The 16,312-nt window shown below is 33.8% G+C and overlaps 1 protein-coding gene across 1 annotated transcript in view; it reads left to right on the plus strand.

The window, feature by feature from the left end:
* BAZ2B (bromodomain adjacent to zinc finger domain 2B) overlaps positions 1 to 16,312 on the plus strand; it is a 157,387-nt gene that overhangs the window by 77,309 nt on the left and 63,766 nt on the right. The window contains 6 exon segments of the mRNA XM_014584318.2: positions 3,239 to 3,331; positions 3,442 to 3,503; positions 8,060 to 8,125; positions 10,829 to 10,894; positions 12,477 to 12,521; positions 14,029 to 14,094. Of these exon segments, the coding sequence (XP_014439804.1) occupies positions 3,239 to 3,331; positions 3,442 to 3,503; positions 8,060 to 8,125; positions 10,829 to 10,894; positions 12,477 to 12,521; positions 14,029 to 14,094 (398 nt within the window).

The raw sequence follows: 16,312 nt of genomic DNA on the forward strand, positions 1-16,312 counted from the left end.
ATGCCTGGTGTGTTTCTCCAGCTACCGGGGCCATGATTCAGACTGCAGTTGGCCTTGTGGGATCTGACACAGCATTTAACCACTGTGCTGCTGGGCCCACCATCAACTTGCTCTTTTTTCCACTATTTATCTTGAATAATATTCTATATAAGCTCTTATAAACCATCTATATTCTATTTTAAAGAATTATTTGTTTAATTTTATTTATTTATTCATTCATTTTTTTTAATTGGACCAGAGAGAGACAAAGAGAGGGGGACAGAGAGGGAAAGTGAGAAAGTAAGCCACTGGGTCTGGGACTTGAACCATGTTCAACAATGTGAGAGTGTCCAGTGCCTCAACCACCCCACCACCTGCTGGTCCCCATGCTTATTCTTTTATGGCTTTTTACAGCTGAATACTATGTGATACAACATCTGACTCTACCATACCTCATTTACCCATTCTCTTTTTTATTTCTGTTTAACTTACTTTTGTGAGTTTGCTATCACAAAGTTGGCAGTAAATATTTATTACGCATATCTAAATTTATGTTACAAATATGTCATTTTCAATTTTAATAGAGAGCAGATAAATATTGTTTCTAAAAAGATTGTCCAGATACATACTTTGAACAATGGCCTTTAAACTCATTGCCTACCATGTAACTTAATATTACTTAAGCTTTTTTATGTCAGTATCTTAGCTAATTTTTTTATATTGTTTCATATTATCAATAAGCTATTAACTCTTATGAAAAATGTATAAAGGTGAGGAATATATACATTATCTCATAAAATAGAACTTGACATTAACTGATACCTAAGACATGGACTTTTTAATGGATATTTTTACATATCTAATACAAGCATTTTATTAGTATCTGAAATTATAATTTTTTCAGTATTTTAAAATTACAATATTAATTGTGCATAGTTGGAAGATACAATGTGATTTTTCAGTCTGAGTACAATGTAATAATTAGATCAGGATAATTAGTATATCCATTGTCTCAACCATTTGTCAATATTGTGTGTTGGGAACATTCAAAATCCTCATAGTTACTCTGAGATAAACAGTAAATTATTAATGATAGTCACTTACTGTACTTTATAACTTTAGAAATTGTTCCCTTTATCTATCTGATTTTTTCTATTAATATCGTTTCTGTGCATTCCCTCCCTGTCCTTCCCTAACCCTAGTAATCTTTCTGCAGCTCTCTGCATCTATGAGGCCGCTTTTCCATTTTCATATGTGAATTCGAACATGCACTGTTTCTCTTTCTGGGCCTTACTTATTTCAATGAACATAATCAAAATGGCAAATTTAAATTTGAAAAAATAACTGTATGTTATTGTAACACTGTAAGTTCATTATTTAACTTTCATCCAATTTTTTTCTTTCTCTGGATTTCAAATTGATTTGTAGTCTATCACATAACTCTCCCTTGTATTGGGTTGTATTTGCAAGTTTTGATATCGTCCATGTATGAGTGTTTATTTTCTCAAAATGTGCATAAATACTAAATATTTTACAGTAAATAAATAATAATTATCAGTATTTACAAGTACATGAGGTATAATTTTTATGTTTTTCCTGGGAAAGAGAAGAAGGTGAGAAAATATCACTTTACCATCCCTTATATTAATCTTTCTAAAAAATGAACAGTTTAGGATTTATCTCAGAGGATTTTAGGAGCTTCTATTATATATTATCATCCTAATAGGAGTCAGCTAGACTGAAAAACTGGACTTAATTTGAAAAAAGGTTCAGACCAATGAGATAAGTGTGCATTTTGAATTTATATCCATACATGAAATGATAGCTCTAATTTCTCAGAGAATACAGATTAAAATTTGAAAAGGTTTGAATTTGTTCATTCACAAAAATTGGTCATGTCTAATTTTCCATATTGTCAAATAGCATTCAAATGTCACATAATCTGAGCGTCTGTTTTGCCTGCACAGTGTACCATTATTTTAAGATGCACCATTAAGAAAGAAAAATGTTGCCAGTTGTCAACATACATTCTGATTTTAGAGATGTTAAAACATTTACATATGCCTCTTATAATTGGAGAAAGGAGTTATGCCCAAAATATACCTAATTCTACATGAAAATAAACTTTATTTCAAAAATAAAATTTTGTCTTTGGAATTAAGACAAATTTTTCTTACCAGAAAAAGGATATTATTCAAATTAGTATCACTCTTTTTTTTTTTTTTTTTTAGAGAGAGAGAATTTAAAATTGTATCTCTCTTTTTTTTTTTTTTTTTTTTAGAGAGAGAGGGAGAGATTTTTGCTATAGGGTGCATACACTTACCACAGAGAAACAGAAAGTGAGAAGTCACTCCCCAAGGGGGATAGCCATGCTGCAGTCTCTTCTCCAATCTCCTCTGGGGATTTTAGGCATCCACACACATGCTCTCAGCATGAGTTTCAAGCTGCCAGGTCAGGGACTTGAACCACAGTAGACTACATGGGAGTACAGCAAAATAACCAGTACACCATCTGCTGGCCCCTCAAATTAGTATTTCACAATTTACTTATGACATAACATAGTCAGCAGCCATAAACAAAATAAGTGAGAAGATACTGGGAATAGTTTATTCCTCAGAGCCTGAGTGAACTTTTCTAGGTCTCTAACTCATTTTTTTCCTTTATAATATCTTTAATGTTTTTCACAGCTCATAATATAAAATTGAAGTTATATAAAATTTTGATGGTTACTTGCTAAAGTAAAAATATATGAGTTGTTCTTTTTAATGTTTTTCTGTTTTAAAGGACTTGAAAATAAAAAATACTGTGAGGGGCTTGAAATTGATTGAGACATTCACACACATAAATACACATCAATGTGGGAGTCCAGGGACATAGCCATTACGTCAGCCACTGGTCCCCATCTACTCCACTTTTATACATTTGTCCTTGAAAGTATAAAAACTAGGTTGTCCTTAAAAACTGATTAACGCTCTCAATTCTTTTTATTTAGGAGATTTAGTCCCTTTCCTTCATAAATGAAAATATCACTGGATTTAGGAACTTAACCATTAGCATAACTAATTGAAATACTAAGCGTATGAAATGGAAACTTTGCTTTACTTTGGGGTTTCTCTTTTTTATATATTTTTAAAATTTTAAGACTGAAGCAAAATTGCTATTTTTTACATATTAGCAACTACTTTCCTACTAAGAGGGTTTTACTCGAAATGTTTTATAAAGTTGTTAAAAATATTTTTTGAAATTTTGTGTTTTTCAGAAATAGCCAGGCAAGCAGCACAAATAAAGCTTTTGAGGAAACTTCAAAAGCAGGAACAGGCCCGCGTTGCCAAAGAAGCAAAAAAACAACAAGGTGGGTGACTTAAATGAGGATGTAAGTGTGAAGAGTAAGGACTGGGTAACTCACAAGATGCTTTCTCATTCCTTTTCTGATGATATCTATGCTTTGGTTTCTCATCATAGCAATAATGGCTGCTGAAGAGAAGCGAAAGCAAAAAGAACAGATAAAGATTATGAAACAACAGGTAGGTTTATGAATTAGAATCAAATTTTTACAACATAGTCCTTATTTTGTGAATCTATTTGTGTGCATTATTTTCATCTTGATTTCTTAAATAACTCTATTTCCATTAATATTATACATCTGTCATTTGCCATTTATTAAAAATTTCACTTTATTTCTTAATCACATCTTCTACTTCCACGTATTTTAAGAAATGATTCCTAAACTATAGACTTATATCAGTACTTTTAAAATCGTGGCAGACTTTGAGTATAAGTTGACATGCTGAATAATTTTCAGACTTTTAAAATTAATGGATCTGTAAATGAAGGATATTACTTAAATGTCCACATTTTTTAATATAAAAGTTTGGTGTTCTAAAATAGATGGAATATTAGTGAAAACTTAAAGTGAAATTATATTAAATAAATTTTGTGCTACTTGCTTTTGAATGCTTTTAGAGCTATTTAAAAATCACTACTGCAAAACAATGTTGAGAACCATGACTTTAACTTTGATCCAGAGTTCTTTCTTTGATTTGTAATATCTCTCCTATATGTAGTATTCAAAATTAAGTTTTAATAGAAGTTTTCAATTCTTTTTTTTTTTTTTTTTCTTGTGAGAGTGAGGAGTAGAAAGACAAGCACCTTCTAAAGATCCCATGCCTTATTGCCTCCCCACCCACTGCCCAACCTTCCTAACCAGCCAGGATCATGACCACACATGTCTGACATAAGTCAACTGGGGAACCAAACCTATAAGCTTCTCTATGGATCCAGCTTTGCTTGAGTAGCAACACTTCACCACTGTGTCACCAAGTTAGCTCTAACTTTTAAATTCTTATAGGTAAAACATTAAGTGAGAAGGCTTTAATATGGGATGTATAAAGTACTCTTCCATCTCCATGTACTCCTATACATTAAAGGAGAAAGGAAAAGATATAGGGGAATTCTAGTCTTTAAAATTTTTAACATTGGGGGCCAGGAGGTGGTGTGGTGTTTAAGGCACTTGACTCCTACATGGCAGACTGCAGTTCGAGTCCTGGACCTGGCAGCTTGCTCTCCTGCCTTCTCTCTCTCTCTCTCTCTCTCTCTCTCTGGTGAGAACATGTGCCCTGTAGCAAATTAAAAAAAAATAGTGTTGATAAATAAAATAAAATAAAATAATTCTTTTAAAAATTTAAACATCAAATAGTTATTTCTGAGTACTAGTACAATAAAATTTTTACTGTATAGATAGCTGCTAAATAAATGAGGTTAATTTGATGTGATTATCACCAAAGGTCCCTCCAGTATTAACTAAAGCAGCAACACTAGAAAGAATTGATAGAGCTTGGATTTAGTGTTCAGAGTTTATAGTCCAGCAGCCTAGAGTTAAATATGGCTCTGCTACTTAATAATTTTGTGTGCTTTGATGAATTACTTATCCTGTAAGTCTCTATTTCCTCTATTCTAAGAGAAGAAAACTATAATATCTGAAGATACTGAATGTAAGGTGTCCAGCACAAAGCAAATTCTCAGTTTTTTATAGAGAGATAAAAATCACCCAACTGTATGGGACCAGCAGTTAGTGTAATGGCTATGTCGCTGGACTCCCATGTAGTTGACCGCGGTTTGAGTCCCAGATCCGGTGGCTTAAAACTCACACCGGACACGTGTGCGTGTGTGCCCAAAATCCCAAGAGGAGAACAGAGGAGAAGGGATTGCGGCATGGCCATCCCCCCGGGGGGTGATGTCTCGCTTTCTGTCTCTATGTCTCTGCCTGGCGAGCACACGTGCCCTATAGCAAAAACCTCTCCCAAAAAAAAAAAAAGTCACCAAACCGTATAAGGTACCCTTACTAAAACTTAGTCAGTTGTAAGCTTAAATTCCATCTTTAGTATGTTAATTGTGACTGCTAGACATGGTAAAGTTCACTTAAGATAGATAGGCTAGTGAATGCATTTGTTAGAATATTATAAATATTTACTGAATAGTATATATGTAAAAAGAAATTTACAATTTATATCTTACTTTTTAGTGAAATATTCTTATACTTTTTTATAGTTTATCCTGTTTCCTAGTGGCTACAGATCCCTTAGATCCCATCAATCCTTTAAATTCAACTTTTTGATCTAAAAATTTTAAAGTGGCTAAATCTATATTGATTTTGCTGCCCTTTGAAAACAACACTGAGCTCTAACAACATTGATGCAAATAAACTGGTCTAAGATATTTATTAAGACTTTAATCTGGGGTTAATCTCAAAATATCATTTGACTTATTTCTTATTGCTAACAAAGTGAATCAAAGTATAGACTAGTTCTACTCAACGCAGGTGCTACATAACACTTATTTAAAAGTTAGCATTAAATCTGGAATAAAATAGTAGCATGTGTTGTTCATCCTATATATTATTTTTTCCATAGAGGAGGCCTAAAATATCAGCAGGTAATCTTTAAGGCCATTTTCTGGAAAGTTACAGAAGCATTATTATCAGGCAGGAGGAGCATAGGCACCGGAACCTGACCAGGGTTATGAAGGTACTATTGAACTTTAGGCAAAATTTTTACTCTCTGGGAATCTCATTTCTCTTTTATGTAAAAAAAAGATCATTTCAACCTCAGCAATTTTTTTAATGATCAATAAGATATTTTATCTAAAGTGTCCAGCTCAGTGGTTGGGTACTCAAATAATATTATATTGAGTTATTGGAAAAGTCATGACACATTTTTCTGTTTTCCTATGCAAAAATAAGTAATGACTTTTCCAGTGGCCCAATGTATTATACTAATTAATAAACAATATTTATCTCCATGCTAATGATACTACTACCAAGCTGATCTATATATAGATATATACTATGTATATACATACACACATCTGTGTGTATATAAATATATATATGTGCATATTATATACATGTATGTATTTATATATATACACACATATGTCCTAGACAGTTAGATAAAGCTTCAGACTGAGTGTACTTATACTCAAGATTTCCTGAGTGTCTTTGTGCATAAGAGAACAGTGAATGGCTTTTGCTGACTTGAGAATACACTACCTTATAATCTTAAGATTGGAAAGAGCAGAAAAATTAGATTAGGGGTATATTTTTCTTAGATCTCAAGTTCTAACTTAAGTACTTCAGATGTGGTTCAAATACAGTTTTCTCTAAGATTAGGAAGTGACAGAAAAGATACATTTGAATTTTTATTTTTGGCAAGCTATAATTAATGTCCAGTACCAAGATAGGATCACCAGCAGCAAAATCATAGGATATGATCAGTTCTCAGAAATTGGGACAATAATTGCTGAGAAATATCATTATCCAGCAGTAGACCCCTAAAGGGCATGAGTAAAATCAGAATACAGAAAAATAAGTTAAAGTATGTTTCAAAGTACAGTTTCAGGCCCAGCCACTGTAGCACAGTGGTAACACACCACTCAGCCTTGGGAAAGTGATATGGAAGGTCGGGGTTCACTCCCTAGATAGACCAGGATATGCTGGGCATACGCGCGCATGCCAGTGATCCTAACTGACTGGGAAGACTGGAGAGGTGCAGCACGAGACCCTGCTGATCATGCTTAACTTTATCTGTCTCTCTCACATTAAATAAATAAGTACGTAAACTTTAAATATATATATATATAGCTTCAAAAGGCAAAACGAGACTGGAAATTGGAGTATTGTAAAATATAGCATACAATATGTATTGATTTTGGAAATTCTGGGACAAGTAAGAAACTTCAGGTGGTTTGTGAAAACTATTTTTATCATTGCCAGTTTAGAACTTACAAAAGAATTTATGAATATGAAATTGCTAATATTGTGCTTATAGCATTGAGATAACTTTTTAAATCAAAATGTAAATTCTTATCAAAATTTAGGTGGTCACAGTATTATAAAACATAACTAATAACTAGTACATTAAATATAGACTATGTGTACACCAATTATGTCATGTAAATAATTCTGTAGAATATTATGATTAATCCATTTTAAAATAATGTTACAGAATATTTCTGAAATAGACTTTCATTGCATCGTGTTACTCATCATGTGAAATAAAGTTTAGAATGGATATTACTATGAATAATAATCTGTTGTAGTTGTATTACTATGTACTTTTAAAAACTTTTATTATTTATTATGACAAAGTGAGAAAGGGCAAGGAGCTTTCTCTATTTTATAGATGAATAGTTATTACTTACTCAAGATTCAATAAATGACAGTAACCCAGAATTAGCTTTATGTTTTCTGACTCCTGTTATGTTCTTTTTTAACTATTCCGTCTTCTGTTTATTTCAAATAAAGTATTATTTGTAATTGCCTCATATGAGTTTAATCAGCTTGATTTACCTGATATTTATATATACATTTAGTATTTGTATTTTATAAATTATACTGAAAATTTTATAAAATTATATTCAAGGCATGGGCATATGTTATATTAAATAATTAAATTTTTATATCCAACATGTACAAACTTTAGTAAGTTTGTGCTTATATTTTACATTGTTTGATTCCACTTAAATACTTTTTTAAATTTTGATGCTTATTTTATTATCCTAAATTATCAAAATTTTTCTACAGGAAAAAATTAAGAGAATACAGCAAATCAGAATGGAAAAAGAACTTCGAGCCCAGCAAATTCTAGAGGTAGAATTCTCAAATTTAATATTAAAATAATATAGCTAGTATTTTAAAGTCTCGAGAAATAAAAAATTTGCCTACATGTTGTCTTACTCATGCAGTTAATATGCATTCAGGAATTCTCCTCAAATCCTGAGAAATAAGACAAAAGAACAAGGAAAATATTTGAGCAGCCAGTGTAGTTGCTCATAAAGTTCATGTGCTGGGGGCCAACTGGTGACATGGTGGTTAAAGCACTGGATTTCCAGATGGCCAACCACGGTTCAAGTCCTGGTTCTGAAAGCTTGAAAAATCACACCTGGCATGTGTTCGTGAATAACCAAAATCCTTAGAGAAGAAGGGAGAAGGGATTGTGGTGTGGCCATCCCCCCAGGAAGTGATTTCTCACTTTCTCTCTTTCTATTTCTTTTTGTCTCTGTCTAATGAGCACACATGCTCTATGGCAAAAGCATTTAAAAAAAAGTTTGTGTGCTGAAACTTATGTAGTTTAGTTTCAGAAAAACCCTTAGGGCTTCTTATCAGATATTTACTTTCAATGTAGAAACAAATGTTTATAAAAATAAACATTGTGGAAGTAAAAGTACATTTTAAAAGTAGAAACAGTTTTATTAGTTTGTTTTTCTGATTTCTAGTGTATCCCTCTTCCCTACAAAGTGACCAGAATTGAAATAGAGGATAGATGTGTATTGGCAACAGCAAAAGTTAGAGCCAAAACACAGCAAAGGAAAATTCAGAAAAACTCCAACTCACATATTCAGAAACCCAACTCAAAAGCCTTGCAACAGTCTAGGGACCACCAGTTAGCGTAATGGCTATGTTGCTGAACTCCCATGTAGTTAACCGCGGTTCGAGTCCCGGACGCTGTGGCTTAAACTCACACCAGGCGTGTGTGTGTGCGTGCCCAAGATCCCAAGAGAATGGAGGAGAAGGGATTGTGGCGTGGCCATCCCCCATGGGGGGTGAATTCTCGCTTTCTGTCTTTCTCTCTCTCTGTTTTTCTGGCAAGCGTACGCGTCCTATAGCAAAAAAACTCCAGAAACAAAAAAACCTTGCAACAGTCTGTAATCTTGCAATTGAATAGCAAGCAATTTTCAACATTTTAATAGTCCAAAGACATTACTCCATCGAACTGTGCAGCGTAACAACTTATATTCAAATAATTTTCTGAGTCATCAAGAAAAAGCCAAATTCTGTTTAGTATACTGTGTACTGTGTCTAAGCAGCCGTATATGTCAAAATTACTCCTGTCCAAAATAGTGAAAATAAACTTTTAACATTTAAAATTATTATAACCTCTCAGCTAGTCAAGAAGCTGCTGCTTTGTAATAGTTTATTCCCTGAGGGCTCCAAGTGGCCAAGATTCACTATGTTACTATTTTGTTTTCCTTCTAGAAATACACACATATTCCCTTTCCCATATCAAATTAATTTTAAAATCCCTTAATAATTATTTTCTATTTTAAGTTGACAATAAGTAATAGTTATAAAACTATTACATAATTAATGATTTTATATTGTGAAGCTCACATTTGATAACATACTCTTGATAGTCAAAATGTGCTTTGGGACCAGAGATGGCATAATGGTTATGTCGCTGAACTCCCATGTAGTCCACTACAGTTTCAGTCCCAGGCCCAGTGACTTGGAACTCATGCTGGACACGTGTGCATGCATGCTCAAAATCCCAAGAGGAGAGACAGAAGAGATTATGGTGTGGCCAACCCCCTGGGGGGTGATTTATCACTTTCTGTCTTGTCTCTCTGTCTTTCTGGCAAATGCACATGACCTATAGTAAAAATCTCACTTAAAAAAATAAATAAATGTGCTTTGTGGAGGATTACAAGTTTCTGTTTTGTTTTTAAAAAGAAACATTTGGACACAATATTCAGGAATAGGAAAAATATAATTTAGTATGTTTATTTGGGCCAGTCTATACCTTGATGGTTAGGGTGTTGAATTCCACATGACTGACTACATGGTTCAAGGCCTGGACTTGGCATCTTGAGAAATATGCCAAGTGCATATGTGTGCGGGCCCAAAACCTGAAAAGGTGGGAGAGATGAAGTAGAAGGGGTGTGGCATGATTATGCCCTATGGGGAATGCATTCTCACTTTCCGTCTCTCACTCTCACTCTCTCTCTCCAGTGAATACATGTCAAAATGTAAAAATTAAAATTAATTAAAATTTTTAAAATGTTTCAATTAATGGATATAACAAAATAATGGATTTCCTTATATTAAATTTGAATATTAAAAAGAAATCTCAAATAAAATAGACATGCATTTTTAAATGTTACTGATTTATTCTTGAAACAATTTTTATTAAAATCTGTCCTGTTTGCTAAAAATTTTATCGTGATTGTTTTACTTTTAAAGCCAGAAAAACAGTAAGTGACATAAAATCATTTTTTTAGTAAGTTTTTAGGTAAAGTAACATCAACAGTCAATTTATTTCAGACTTTTAACAGTTTCAAGATAAAAGCTGTCATATTTTTAAGAACTTATTACTTTTTTATATCTTAACCTATAAATTAGAAATAAAATCAGAAAAGTAAATATAAGGTTAACCGCGGGTAATCTGTAATTGTCTACTTCGTGTTACATATTGTTTTGTACCTTGTGAGGCATGTGCTTCAGTTCAAGTCTGAGATGATTTGCAAGTTGTAGTGGTGCTGTTGCATGACTTTGAGACCTGTTTTGCATGCACAGGCTAAAAAGAAAAAGAAGGAAGAAGCGGCAAATGCCAAATTATTGGAGGCCGAGAAACGAATAAAGGTTAGTTTAGATGAGAATCAAAGTTTTTATTTTTCAAAAATAAAAACTACATTCTACCAGCATCAATTATATGAAAAAAATGGCTTTCCTCAAAATGACTATCTAGAAAATATGTTCAGCAGATACAACATGTGTATAATGTGTGCCTTTTTTGTATATATGTTGTATGTATATGTTTTATTTTATTATACAGGTTTTATGTGATACTTTGAACTCTTTAATTAGAAGATGTCAAATGAGAGATATAGATAATTACATAATACCTGTATATCTCTTCACTGGATAAGATTGATCCCCCTAAAACTACTTTGTGTGTCATACATGTATGTATTTCAAAATGTGTCCCACATCTGATTCTTCACTTTCTCTTTGTTAATGTCCAGCGATTGAATTATTTATTAAAAATGAAAAGCTGGGCCAGCCGGTCGTGTGGAGTTTTAGACAGCTGGATCCCACATGGTCGACTACCTGATTCGAGCCCAGACCCAATAGCCTGAAAAACATACAAGGTGAATGTGTGCCTGCTCAAAATTCCGAACAGAGGGACAGATGGAGGAGAGAGTGCTTTCTCACTTTCCCTTTCTCTGTCTCTCTCTGGCAGCACACATGCTCTCTGGCAAAAATTAAAAATAGAAAAAAATGTAACACCTACAGAAACAAAAACTTGACTTTATTAACTGTCACTAACCATTAATAAAATGAGCCATTGTCAATTTTATAACTTGTTAAGTACTTGGGGATGTTTTGACTTTCTAGTATGAAGCATAAGAAAGCTGACCTCTCTCCCACTCACCACTTTCATTCTACATCTGGTAACCGAATACTGAAAGGAGGCAACTCAGTGAACCTGTTGTTGCTAGAAATAGCCACCACAGTAATGCCTTGCAAAACCAGGGAGCTATTTAGAAATGCACAGACTCTTAATTTTTTACATTTCTGCCCCGTTTCATAGTCACCAATAATACTAATTTCATCCAGATTTTTACCTTAAAAATATTAAAGTTGGTGACATTTGTAGAATTGTTTGTTTTAAGCCCTATTCCATTGGAATGATAACTTGAATCAATACATGGGCATGAAAAAAATCTCAAGCTGATCACATAGTCTTTGCCACTTTCATTTATGTATAGTGTATAGAAATAAATTACCTGCTCTTAATTATAGAATATATTTGGGAGTTTATATTCACAGTGGAGAGAGTTCTGTCCAGCTAGATTTGAGGGTTGCACCATAATGTATTAAAACATTTTTTTTTAAATACATGTGCAAGTTGTATCTACTATGCTTTGACCATCTAGCTAGTCATTTCTTTGAAATGTGCTGTTAGGTCATTGAATTTGAGGCTGAAATGGCCACGTAAGAAATGTCTTGCTACTGTATCATCCTGTTTTTATGTAAGTATTAGATAGAATCATATGAAAGTGAATTGCCATATTATAAGTAAAAAATTATTGAATATTGGCAATTTCATATGGTTCAACCTGATACAAGACCACAGAATATCAGAAAAAAATTTTAGTACTTTTTAGCATGTTTTAAATCTTCTCTGAAAATTGTGTATTAAAAGTTTCTTATTTTTAAGGAAAAAGAAATGAGAAGACAACAAGCTGTTCTTCTGAAGCATCAGGTCTGTATACATACAGTCGTATAACTATTAAAATGCTCATTTTATAATTTTGCTTAAGCCAATTTGGGGGAAAATCTTCAAAATATTTCCTTTAAAATTGCCCATGTAATTCCTGCTTAAATTTTTTCTTTCATCTTACAGTTGATTGCCTTGCTTTGGTATTGGTGTCTTTTGGGGGGTTAAATTTGGTTTTATGACTCTGTGATTTCTGTTTCATAATGTTGTGCCAACTCTTTCTACCAGGAGTTGGAGAGGCATAGACTAGATATGGTATGGGTATGTTTATTTTTGTACATCTAACACCGCATTGTGATTTGGTTGTGATATGGTTGTCATAGCAATGCATAAAGTGTAGCACTGGCTGCTGTCATATTACATACTGCTGCATGGCTTTACAGCACAGTGCATTGCATACATCTGCTTGTCTGTCTATAAATAAGTATGATACAGCTCCAAGATTTTTCACGGAATTTTGCAAGCCCTAAATAAGGCTGCTGTCTAAAAACTTACGTTACTGATGTCACAGGGAAAGTTGGATCACTATACAATGAAATAAATTTGTGACCCATATTCTCCCATCATTCTAGATGTAAAACTGCCATTGAGTACAATGGGAATTTTGAATTTGCTTGATGAGAGAATATGAAATATATTCTGGTTTTCATAGACAAATTTTAGAAACAATTTTAGAAATATCCTTTTTTCACGAACCTAATATATTGTAAAAATTGATGAGATATTATAAATATGTGATTTTTTATTATAAAATAAAATGAGATGATCAGAGTAAGCTAGTGCTTACCCTATTTTCATGCTGTGCATTTAGTTTTTCCATTTATTCGTCCATGGTACAAATTTTGTGCCTTTAAGTAGTGCATCAAGTGGCAGACATCAGTAAACAGGAACATCCCATTTCATTTGTATTTGTATATGAACCAAGACTACTTTAACTAAATTGATATAAAAGTTTAAAAAAAAAAACTTGTTGGGGCTCATTGGACTACAAAATGATTTTGTACTTGAAATAAAGGAACCAATTCTAAAACCATGAAGCGAAAGTGATTAAAAATCAATTTCTGCCTGATCTAAAAATTTAAGAACACCCCCCTTAGTTGAATTGGCTATAGTATTTGTGGTTTTTCTAATAGCAGATGTAAGGTAACTGACCTGTTCCAGCCAACCATTATGCTTTTTGTTCTGCCAGCTTTTGAAGGAGCATCACAACTGACCATAAGTAAATCTTGTATGCTTCTGTTTACACTGTCTCCATGTTCATTGCTTTACCTTTTTGCTTTTGATTGTTCTTGTATTTGCTTTCTAAACCTGAACTAAAACATGCACAGACTGGCCATTCTTGTCTTATATTTAGTATTTACTGTGATGTGTCTATAAATGCTAAACATGCTATACTGAGTTTTTTCGTTATTTTTGGTTTTTGTTTTTCCATCTGGAAATCGGCCTGTTAACTGTAGTTGAGTAATTTTCCTGATTTTATCTGGCTTAATAGGAACGAGAGCGAAGGCGACAACACATGATGCTTATGAAAGCTATGGAAGCTCGTAAAAAAGCAGAAGTAAGTGTATGTTCTCAGAAAAATATTACCTTACAAGTTAACTTTCTTAAAGTATTCGCCTTTCTAAATATAATTTTTTCAGACTGAATTTGTCATGATTTACTGGCTTTCATAAGCGAAACAAAGGTTAGAGGTAGTAACTGAGTGTTAGAATGTAGGGTGGGTTTTTCTTGGCTGAGATGTTAATTTTCTTCTTTTAAATGTAGGAAACATTGATTTGAGTAAAATTAGCTATTTATTACTATAATCAGAGTTTCACAAAACTAATATTCCTGGATAAATCCTGGCTCCCAATTCAAGCACTAATCATACCAACCATGGACTTGTGCCCTCAGAATTATTCTTTGGTAGTCTATGTAGTTATTTTGCTTAAAATAGACTTTCAACAGACAATTCTTTTTTAAGAAGAATTAGTCTATTTAACTTAATATTGATTTTATTTTAATTTGCCCCGAGAGGGACAGAGAGAGAGAGAAGGAGAAAGAGAGAAAGTGAGAAAGCAAGCTGCCAGGTATAGGACTTGAACTGTGATTGGCCATGTGGGAGTCCAGCGCTCTTAACCACCACGCCACCTGCTGGCCCCCAGAAAATTCTTAATAAGAAAATTATTGTTGTAAATCAAAATGAGCTTGTGTGGAGTTTTTAAGTCAGTTAAAGGTTGAAATATATGTGACAGAGGAATGCATTTTGCATTAAAACAGTAAAATAGAGGAATGGCCATTATAATCAGAGCTTTGGAGGTTGAAAGGTTCCTGTGCTGGCTCTGTCACCAATTTGTCTACTTCTTTAAAACTGAGATAATGATGCATACCTCCTAGGTGGTCCTTGTGGAACTGGCCAGTGAGATAAGCATTTAAAAAATGAGAATTAATGAAAATGACACTGTTTGATCTAGAAGTTGAGAGGCCTGTGTTTCAGTATTTATTCAGAGCCAGTCTTGGTTATATGACCTTCAGCAAGTTATCTAACCTCTGTGTGAATTATTTCTTCTATAGTGTTGTAGTGACGCTAAATGGATGTGTGTGAGTGTGTATGTAAAGTTAATAGAACTTACCATACAGTTTCTACAATAGCTTACAACACGTGTCTGCATGTTCCTAGGAAGATGTGTAGTCAGGGTTGGAACTACTAACATAGATTACCACTAAAGTCTCTCCAAGTAATAACTTTCTGTGATTCCCTTAAATTAAAGAGTTTTGGGGGTCAGCAGACGGCATAGTAGTTAAGGCACTAGACTCCCATGTGGTATACCATGGTTTGAGTCCCGGACCTGGTAGCTTGAAACTCACGCTGTCACATGTTCATGCGTGCCCAAAATCCCAAGAGGAGAATGGAAGAGAAGGGATTGTAGCATGACCATTCTCCTCCCTGGGAGGTAATTTCTTGCTGTCTGCCTTTCTTTGTATCTCCAGCGAGCACACGTGCCATTTAGCAAAAATCAATACAATAATAAAAAGAAAAAAATCCTGAAGAATTTTGCCAGCTATCTAACCTGTTGATTATCCGGGCCTATTGATATTCTCATCACCTAACATAATATGAAATTATTCTATACATTGGTGCCGAGAGCCATACCCCCAGCCGGGGTGGGTGCACAGGGAGGCGACGCGGGTGAACAGGAATCAGACTAAGACCTCATGCCCTTAGCATGTTCTTAGCCGGCTACAGCCAGAGTAAACTCCAGACTGCAGCCCTGATGGCCAGAAGTCATGCGTATTTATTATAGAAGGAGTTTTACAGCAGTGGGATGGGTGAGGGGAAATAAGTGAAACATTTTGCTCTAAAAGGTAAGGCATTCAAAGTATAGGAATAATAATCATAAAACATGGCGTCTGTTTTGTTTAGGTATAAACAGTCATAATTCTTAGAACGAGGAAGTCCATTTTTTGGGTGCATCTTCTTTTTAGATCTTGATTACCAGGGAGGGTCTTCAGATGAGAGGGTTTTTAGGAATTTTCAGTCCCAGACCAGCTTGATTACTTTAGTCCCAGATTGGCTTGAGAATTTTGAGCCTCGGGTCAGCTTTTGAGAACTTCAGCTTCAGGCTAGGATGACAGTAATTACAAGAGCCTAGAAATAAATCCTGTCTGGTTTAGTAAAGACAAGGTTAGTATATACTAAAGTGAAATACTTAGAGGGTGAGTCTACATAGGAAAGGAATGTGGTCTTGTGAGTAACTAAAGGTTACTGTGTACTTGGGACCCTCTATATGCTGCTA

The sequence above is a fragment of the Tupaia chinensis genome, unplaced genomic scaffold, assembly GCF_000334495.1.
Source record: "Tupaia chinensis unplaced genomic scaffold, TupChi_1.0 Scaffold146346_1, whole genome shotgun sequence".
NCBI lineage: Eukaryota > Metazoa > Chordata > Mammalia > Scandentia > Tupaiidae > Tupaia > Tupaia belangeri.